The 9,366-nt window shown below is 43.5% G+C and overlaps 1 protein-coding gene across 2 annotated transcripts; it reads left to right on the forward strand.

Annotated features, from left to right (window-relative positions):
- On the forward strand, positions 1 to 7,687 carry taf3 (TAF3 RNA polymerase II, TATA box binding protein (TBP)-associated facto). Of its 2 annotated transcripts, none has more exons than XM_083973696.1 (7): positions 1 to 347; positions 830 to 1,072; positions 2,574 to 4,399; positions 4,484 to 4,566; positions 5,056 to 5,326; positions 5,579 to 5,685; positions 6,765 to 7,687. In XM_083973696.1, exons 1-7 carry the CDS (start codon positions 182 to 184, stop codon positions 6,877 to 6,879), a joined length of 2,811 nt encoding a protein of 936 aa, XP_083829822.1. In that variant the 5' UTR covers positions 1 to 181; the 3' UTR covers positions 6,880 to 7,687. The 2 variants fall into 2 exon arrangements, with proteins under 2 accessions (XP_083829822.1, XP_083829823.1); XM_083973697.1 differs by having other exon boundaries at positions 5,056 to 5,311.
- The last annotated feature ends 1,679 nt before the right edge of the window (positions 7,688 to 9,366 follow it).

A 9,366-nucleotide genomic window follows, 5' to 3' on the forward strand; every position in this document is an offset into this window, starting at 1 on the left:
CGATGGAATCAAGATGGCGACTCTGGCAAAAGCGCCAATATATTTACTGAAGTAGATGTCCAAAATTAACCGCAGGAGCGGGTTTTCTCAAGCCCCCCGGGGGTTCCGTGAAACATGAAGACCGGGAACATGTTTTGGAAGAGGAATTGACTGGGATTAAGACCTAAACGAAGTCAGCGACATGTGTGAGAGCTATGCCCGCTCGCTGCTGCGTGTGTCGGTGGCGCAGATCTGCCAGGCTCTGGGCTGGGATGCGGTTCAGCTCACTGCGTGCGACCTGCTGTCCGATGTGCTGCATCGATACATCCAGCAGTTGGCCAGGGTTTGCCATCGGTACTCTGAGCTCTGTAAGTGCTTCGTTTATTATCTGGATTACTTTTTTTTTTTAAACCCGTAAGCCTGAAGTAGTCGTTGTTGTTGAGTGGTTTCGTAGCTGGCGCCCCCTAGCAAAGGTTGATGTGTCAAAAAGTACAGTAGCTGCTACATAGCTAAGCGGATTCCATGTGTTGTTTGTACTGTGACTATGATGCTTTCCGTCTGTGGTCACACAATTTGACAAGCTCACATCACGTGTGTTAGATAGTTAAGTGCTGTATTATCTGTGTATGCGTCAGTATCAGTGTGGAACCTGTTGAGCATTACTACCTGCGACTAGCTTGGATGTCAACATCAGTCCAGATACATCAATAGTATGTGCAACACCAGTACAAGAATGCATTAAAACCCGTATCCCAGGTCATTATTGGCTTTAATAAGTATGGCTACACTGACATAAGACATGCAGAAGGCGTGCAGAGGTTTAACGGCTTGTTTTGATGCTGCATTTTAGATGGAAGAACAGATCCAGTCCTGGATGATGTCAGCCAGGCCTTCAGGCTGCTGGGTGTGAGTCTGAGTGAACTGGAGGACTATGTCCACAACCTGGAGCCCGTGGCCTTTGCCCAGCAAACGCCACTCTTTCCTGTGAGCAAAAACAACGTCCTGCAGTTTCCCCAGGCTGGAGCCAGAGATGCAGAGGAAAGGAAAGACTACATTCCAGATCATATGCCACCTTTGGTCTCCTTACAAGAAGGTCAGTACATACATAGACATAATGTACGTATACACTGTGCATAATTGGTGTTTTCCATAGGTTGAGAGTTTGTTTGTGGGGGCAACAAATAGTCTCCCAGCAATACAGACTACAAACATCCATTCAGTTTATCAGTATGTGTTTTTTTTTTCATGTAGCGAAGACCATTGTGGTCCAGTACAACAGTTCTTTGATTTATCATACGTTCGTGTTGGCCATAATATTCTCTTTTATTTGTCTCCACTGTTTTATCTCCATATATGATCACTAATGGTGGATCCAATTCTTATCAACACTTATCATCCTTATTATAATATGAATTAGTTGGAGCACAAACTACATGCTTTATAGCCACCATTAAAGGATAATTACCGTTTTGTACAATCTGGACCTTATTTCTAGCATAAAATACGATCATTTACTCACCCAGATAACTCTGGTGTCATTTCAAGTCGTTCCAACGAAATTAGATCCAGCCGAGAACCGCGTATATCCATATAATGCGAGAACACAGGGTACACAATGCAGCCTCTAAATAACACATTATCCACCGCGAAACAAGTTCATTTCGCCAATATTTTGTTATGATACGCTAGTGCTAGTCCCCTCTGAGTCCGGGGTTAGCTGTTATCAACATCCGTGGTCTGTAGGTTGACCTACTAACCTCTGACCTGGATGATATCATCTCCGACTGCTGCCCGGCTCATTCTGATAATAATGATTCCGCTTCAGCATTCGGGTCCATTTTTATCTCAACTAGCCGGAGCTTTAGTGAGTCCAGGTTGAGGAGAGGAAGCCTGTGGAAGCTGAACTTCATCCAGCTGCTCATTTTGTTCTGACAAGTCAGAAACACGCAGAAATGAACCATAGCATTAACGGTAGCAACAAGCCGCACCACGGTCGGAGATGACATCATCCAGGTCAGAGGTCAGTAGGTCAACCTACAGACCCCGGATGTTGATAACAGCTAACCCCGGACTCAGAGGGGAATAGCACTAGTGTATCATAATAAAATATTGGTGAAATGAACTAGTTTTGCGGCAGATAATGTGTTATTTAGAAGCTGCTTTGCGCTGCCCTATAGACTCGCATTATACGGATATGCGCGGCTCTCGGCTGCATCTAATTTCGTCAGAACGATTTGTAATGACACCAAAGTTATCTGGGTGAGTAAATGATTGTATTTTATGCTAGAAATAAGGTCCAGATTGTAAAAAACGGTAATTATCCTTTAAGTTGAATGAGCAGCCATCTCAAACAGTTTACTTTGAAGTACATAATATCATTCATGAGAGAAGAATTGTATTACATGACATTAAGTTTAATTTCAGCTAGGCTTACCTATTAACTTGGCATCTCATATCTTTGGGTTAGGTAATCAGATTTGATTGGCCACTCTGATAACTTACATCTGTGTCAATAGGGCACCTGTGTTGGTGAGAATTCAGGGAGATGAATTGTACACAGTGACTCACTAATGTTCTGCTCCTTTCCATTCTAGAAGAGGAGGAGGAGGAGGTCCTCGCTGACATGGGCACCTCGGCTGAAGCTATGCAGGTGGCGCTGGAAGAGGACGAGGAAGAAATGGAGGAAGATGAGACGGTCAATGATGAGAACCACCCGCTGAAGAGGCACCTCGACAGCCCCGATGCAACCGTCGGCATGATGCCTACGTCTAAGAGACCACGCATGTACCCTGGCCTCAGTCCAGAATGGGGGGTTGAGCCCAGGGAGCCCCTTACTTCTCTCAACCCGCAACGCGTTCCCCCAGGCATGCTGCCTTCTCACGATAGCCTTGACCCCCTGTCCCCCGAAACCCCTCCCGGAGTCCTGCCTTCCTTCAGACCTCAGCCGGTAGTACCAAAACACTCTGATCCAAAGGGCCTCACCACTCCGGGAAGAAAGCCCAAGGTCTCGTCCCCTGGCAGACAACGGACTAAGTCCCCTAAAGGGGTCATTCCTCTTCCAGTGGGTGGTAGTCCCATCCAGTCTCCCAAACCATCTAAGGAAAGGAAGAAATCCCCAGGCAGGACGAAGAGCCCTAAAAGCCCCAAGAGCCCCAAAGTGGGTTCGGTCAAAGCGTCTCAACCGCCGAGCAAGACGGACAGTGTGCATAAGTTACCGCTGTCTGCGCTGAGCGAGAGGATGGGCAAGGAGAACATCCACATGCGTCAGAATGTGGAGGACAGGGAGTTAGCCGAGGGGCCCTTCAAGAAACTGGAGCCCGAGAACACGGCTATCGACGACTCCATCGACGCTGTGATCGCCAGAGCGTGTGCTGAGCGGGAGCCCGATCCTTTCGCTTTCTCATCTGGCTCTGATTCAGACAGCAATGGGTTCTCCAGCCCCAGGAGACTGACCATCATGGAGCCATCAACGCCCAAAGTCCCGATCGGGGTTAGCAACTCTCTAAAAGACACATCAACGCCACTTCACCCGCAGGCACACGCAGGACTAGGAAACTGGACTATGGATGATTCAATCAACGAGGTGATTCGAAAGGTCAACCAGGGGGGGCCCTCCGCAGCCCCCCCGCCAAGCCAAGGAGACTACATCTCATCAGGATCCGCCTCGCCACCGACCCCTGAACCTCTTCTCAAGGTGTTTGAGGAGAAGAACAAGATTGTGTCGTCGGTAGACGTGAAGAAGAAGCTGAAGAAGGAGCTCAAAACGAAAATGAAGAAGAAGGAGAAAGATAAGCCGAAGGACAAAGACCGGGAAAAGGATAAGGGCAAGACGAAAGAGAAGAATAAGGATAAGAACAGGGATAAAAACAAGGAGTTTTCCAAGGAAGCTAAGATGCCTTGGAAGGAGTTTGGACTGAAGGACGATGAGCTGTTCCTTCCCAGAGACTTTACTCTACCTGAGGGCTCCCTTAAAATAAAATCCAGAGATGGAGATGCCCCCAAGAAGGAGAAGGAAAAACACAAGGATAAAAAGAAGGATAAGGAAAAAAGTAAAAAGGACAAAGATAAAAGAGAGAAGGGTAAAGACAGAAATAAGGACGACAGTCGGAAACAATCGGCGTTGGCCCCCTTCGCTCTGAGTGAACTCCCGCCACTGTTCAGCCCCTCCGCCTGCCTGCGCATCCCCTCCATGCTCCCTCCTCTGGCCCCCATCCTCCAGGATAAAGAAATAAAGAGCAAAGAGAAGGACAAGAAGAAAGACAAGAAGGAGAAGAAGAAGAAGAAAGACAAGGAGAAGGATAAGGAGCGAGAGAAGGCCAAAGAAAAGGAGCGGGAGAAAGAAGAGAAGAGGAAAGAAAAGGAAAGGGAAAAGGAGAAACGGGAAAAAGAGAAAGAAAAGGAGAGAATTCGATTGGAGAAGGTAACTTCATTTTGCTCAGTTCATCACTATGTCTCAGTTTTAGTGTGGCATGTAGATTGACCTGTCTCATTCCCGTTTCCTCAGGTGAAAGTGGAAATTCCGGCTGCTCTCCCGTCTCCAGTCATCCCCAGACTGACGCTCAGGGTGGGAGCAGGCCAGGACAAAATGTAAGCAGCCAACAAATGTTTCAACATTACTTCTTCCATCACACCCGCTGCTTGGCGCATGAGGTTCTCCTTTTGTTACACAATTGAGACTGAAACAAAACCGAAAGGCAGTTTTACCATGACCTTATTTCCTCATAATAGGTCCTGATCTGAATTAAAATGTTGCCAATTTTATACTATTTGATTATCTAAAGGTCTTGCACTCCACATTTGAAAACACTTTGCTTCTTTCTAACATGAAAAGACACTTTTGAAGGACAAGACATGTTTTTTTGATATGTGTAAAAAGTAATGTTTGGGATCTTAACTGAAGGTGTTGACACTGATGTGTTTAGACCTCATATTCAAGGGAGACGGATAAAGAAAATGCACAAGACACTGATTTTGAAAGAAATATGATACAAAGTAGATAATTCATTCAAATAGTATATGAATCATGGTGGTATACTGTGTGTCTGTGCTGACCTGTATTTGTCTTTCCATCACCAGCGTTATCAGCAAGGTGGTTCCAAATTCAGAGCCCAAGACGCCAGCGCCCAAGACCCCGGCCGCCAAGTCTGGACCTGGGAACCGCCCTCGGACGCCTCCACCTCCACCAATACTCTCTCCAGTTGTGCTGCCTCTGCCCCCACCTGCGCCTCCAGCTCCAATGGCTCCTGCTCCGTCGTCTTTGCTGTCCCTGGGGCCCCTGCTGTCTCCCGCCGCTTCCCTCAAAACGCCGGTCCGCAGCGTAGTCACAGAGACTGTCAGTACCTATGTGGTGAGTGCTTGCACTCCACTTTTTTATTTCTTACATTTGCATTGTGATTAATTGCTTTTATTCAGTCTGCATGTCATGTAGAGATGTAGATGTAGAGATGTAGATGTGCATGTCAAGACAGATGGGTCTATGTGGTTATGCATGTTGTATTTCGCCCATTTATTAACTAATGTGCATTTTTCCCACAGCAACCACTAGGTCAGCGAGCAGTCTGTTGGTAACGCTTTTTGTTTTTGTCTGTATTCACCAAAGATTCGAGATGAGTGGGGGAACCAGATCTGGATTTGTCCTGGATGTAACAAACCTGATGATGGCAGTCCCATGATAGGATGTGATGATTGTGATGATTGGTATCATTGGTAAGTGACATGTTCTCCTTGTACTTTCTCTTCCTTTTCCAGCCCATTAACCCACTTCAAGCCACATTGTGTTTGATGTACGGTTACAGTTTTTCATAAGGCAGAATTTAGTTGCAGCTGTTATCGTTGATTACAGCTATAATTCACTGATTGTGTTCGTGCCAAAATTCACTTTTGTGTACATATAAAGAACGACTACATAAAACATTTTACCATTCATTGTGAAAACTCAAATTTAAAATGGTCCCATATTTACCACAATTATGACAATTAGACAACTGAAATGTTGTTGCTCCAGCCTTATTACTACATATTGTAATGTGTATATTTGCAAATGTGACATAGATGGGGGAAAAAAGTCCATTAAGAGGAGTTTATTATATTTATGATGAAGGAGCACAATTTAACTTTGACAGTTTTTGCTCTGTTTAAATAGCAAATTGACATATTTACTCTCTCTAGTCTTGGAGTATCAGCAGTGAGTGTCTCTGTCGGAGTCCAGCTCTGTAGTAGATGCATGTTCCGTAATACATCAAAAATGATCAATCTTAATGAAATCTACCACCTCTGGTTTCTCATTTACATTTGTGATACGACGGCTCTCACTGCCAAACTGTTCAGGTGCAACACTTGACCTCCATATTTGAAGTAAATTTGTTGAATGTTTTAAAATTCACACAATAAAGTCACAAGAATCTATCATATAGTACATATTTACACAGAAAAAACTACGAAATACGTAAATAGAAATATGATATAAAGAACACATGTATTTGGTTCCTTAGTTCATTATATAGTCATACTAAGTCTGTTACTTTCCTAGAAAGAACACAGTTGGTCTTCAGTTTCCATGGCCAGGCACCTTGAAAGTCTCCTCAGCCTTTGATAAGAGTGTGAAGTCATTATTTCTTTGACAGGGCAAGCTAAACTAAAGAAAGTCTCATACCCAGCTGCATGTCCTGCGGTGGTTTGTGACTAATACCTGTGGTGTTACACCTCTAGCACAAATATAAAAATAGCTGCTTCCTCGGCATCTTTTCACTGAGCTGACCTCTCTTCTCCTTCTCTCGTCTGCTCAGGCCTTGTGTCGGGATCCTCACAGCGCCTCCGGAGGACCAGCAGTGGTTCTGTGTTAAATGTTCCAGCAAGAAGAAGGACAAAAAACACAAGAAAAGGAAACACAAAGTGCATTGAGACTATGCAAAAAGCACATATTTAGGACTTTTTTGGACTAAAAGCCATTGCTGAACACTCATGGCACTGCTGTAAAATAAAAAAGAAAAAGAAAAGAAAGTTTAAAATTGTGGCTGATTCTAACTTCTAATGATTTTTTAAAATGATGTCAGCCATGATGCATTGTGACTTGGTAAGAAAAAAGGCTTTAACCAGCACATATCCAGCCTTAGTTCTCACGTGGGCCCTGTGGTATTCCCTCATTCACCTGTAAATTGTTTGCTTGTTTTGGATGAATCATGACAGTCATGTTTGTATAAGGAGACAGTGACAGTGACAATGACCGTGGCGGATGAGCTCTACAAGGCAGAACCAGACAACAACTAACATTTATTGTCTTTATTTCTGTTTCCTTCGCATCACCATAAAAGGAACGACCTCGAAGTCAAAACATTTCTCCGGTTTTCTGCAGTAACATTGAAATGTCATGTATATAATGATGATGGCATCAGGCGTGTATAAATGTGTAAATACCAACTTCCAAGCCAAGTGCATTTTGTTCTTAGGATTCTGACTTGTTAAATCCATTTTCAGATATTGGTTTTTAACTCGAATTATTTTCTGTAATTTCTGTACATTTTTTAAATTCAAAGTTTGTATTTTTATTTTTTCTTCATATGGATTTGTCCTTGGAGTTATACTGTAGCTGTGCTTGTAATGTAATTCATTTCGCTGATATTTCAATATTAAAGATAAGCGGTCTGTGTACTCACAGACTTTAAGACAGAAATTTCATTACCATCAAAATTGTACTGTAATTCCATGTCAACTTCTTCTTTTGTGCATCTTAATTTTATTTCATCCCTGACGGGCGTCAGTCACCTCCCTTTTTGTTTTTCTCCAGTAGCTGTTTGTTTGCATTTGCTTTACAAAAATAGATTGGAAATATTTTTAACAAACTGACTTGCAGATGTTGAATTTTGTTCCTTCTCATTTCCAATAATTTGTCATCGGTTGAATCTTCTCAGCTGAGCGCAGTCGGGCCACAAATCAAGTTAAGGATCTGTCATTGCGTCTGTTGGATGCATTAGCCTAGATTTCAGGCCGTCCTGCTGATGTTTCATTGTACACGACACCCACATGAGATGCGTGGGACGGAGCTGGACAGCCACATTTCACAGACTCGTCTTATCTGAAAGGCTGAAAGTGGATTCTGAAGAACTGATTGAACATCTCGACGTGTCTAAAAATGTCTCCTGTGCCGTTTGCAGCAGCTGTTTTTGCCCTTCCCTGAACCACCACACGGTGTCATTCTTCATGCACTGTCACTGTGGCACGCTGCGTCTGACATGTTGAGACGACACAAAAACGTGTTCCACCACATCATGAATGTAAGAAATGTTAACAGGTGTCTTGTAGCTGGTACATATGGAAGCCTTATCTTGCCTGGAAGTGAAACCAGTTAGAGACATGTTGCTCTTCCTGAGGGAACCTATGGCTGACGTGGACTGTACAGTAGATATAATTTACAGCCCCTCAGAGGCCATTAAGACTCAGATCTCTGTTGAAGAAACTGCACTGTGAGACAGTAAAATGTGTTTCCCCGAGTTATCAGTGGACTATTTTATGATGCAGGTACTACATGTTTGATCTAACTTTTTACAGGACAGTGACATGACTTTTACGTCCGTAGCAGAAGGCTTTATTACCACTCGGCTGTAACTTCACAGGCTGAACGATGTGTTTTCTGCTTATTTCTGGGAACAATCAGCAGACTGGTACTGGCTGTCCTTGGAAGTCTAGCCGGTTGATAGGTTAGAACAGAAATCAGATCAGAAATGTATTTTGAAGCAAAACAATTTAATGATTTATAAACAAGTAGCAGTGCTTTAAAATCAATGAGCTGAATGAGCTGCAGATGAATGCATTGAGAAACCCACTTATGTTCATCTTACTAAGGTTAAAGACATGTAGTAGTTAAATTAAATCTGGTTTGGACATCAGTTCTCCATTTCCCCTATATTTTAAGGTGGTAATAGATTGTGACATTTTCTTGTCTTCAATGTTTTTCAGGCCAAGGACCCCCAATCTGACGGAGAGCCTTATTTAAAAAATGTGTATTATGCAGTATTAACCTGGGCCCAGTAGGCTACCATGTATAAACATAGCTTGTTATTGTGCATTCAATACTAACCTATTCAAATATACACAAGTTTATATATTCATGTTTTTTCTATACGTGTACTACAGTGAGTAGGGGGGCCGTCCCTCTGCCATTTATAAACAGACCATGTTCACTGATGCCAATGCTAATATCAACAATGTCTGTCAACTGCATGTAATCATGCAGACAAGCCATTTAAATTGACGTAACATTGTCTAATCAACCAAAAATTCCACGACCCCCCTGCAGCACCTCCGTGGACCCCCTAGGGGTCACGGACCCCCTGTTGAAGACCTTTGGTCTAGACCAGAGTAATGTTAAAATGTAGATCTGAACCTATGACT

The sequence above is a fragment of the Trachurus trachurus genome (assembly GCF_905171665.1).
Source record: "Trachurus trachurus genome assembly, chromosome: 6".
NCBI classification, from domain to species: Eukaryota; Metazoa; Chordata; class Actinopteri; order Carangiformes; family Carangidae; genus Trachurus; species Trachurus trachurus.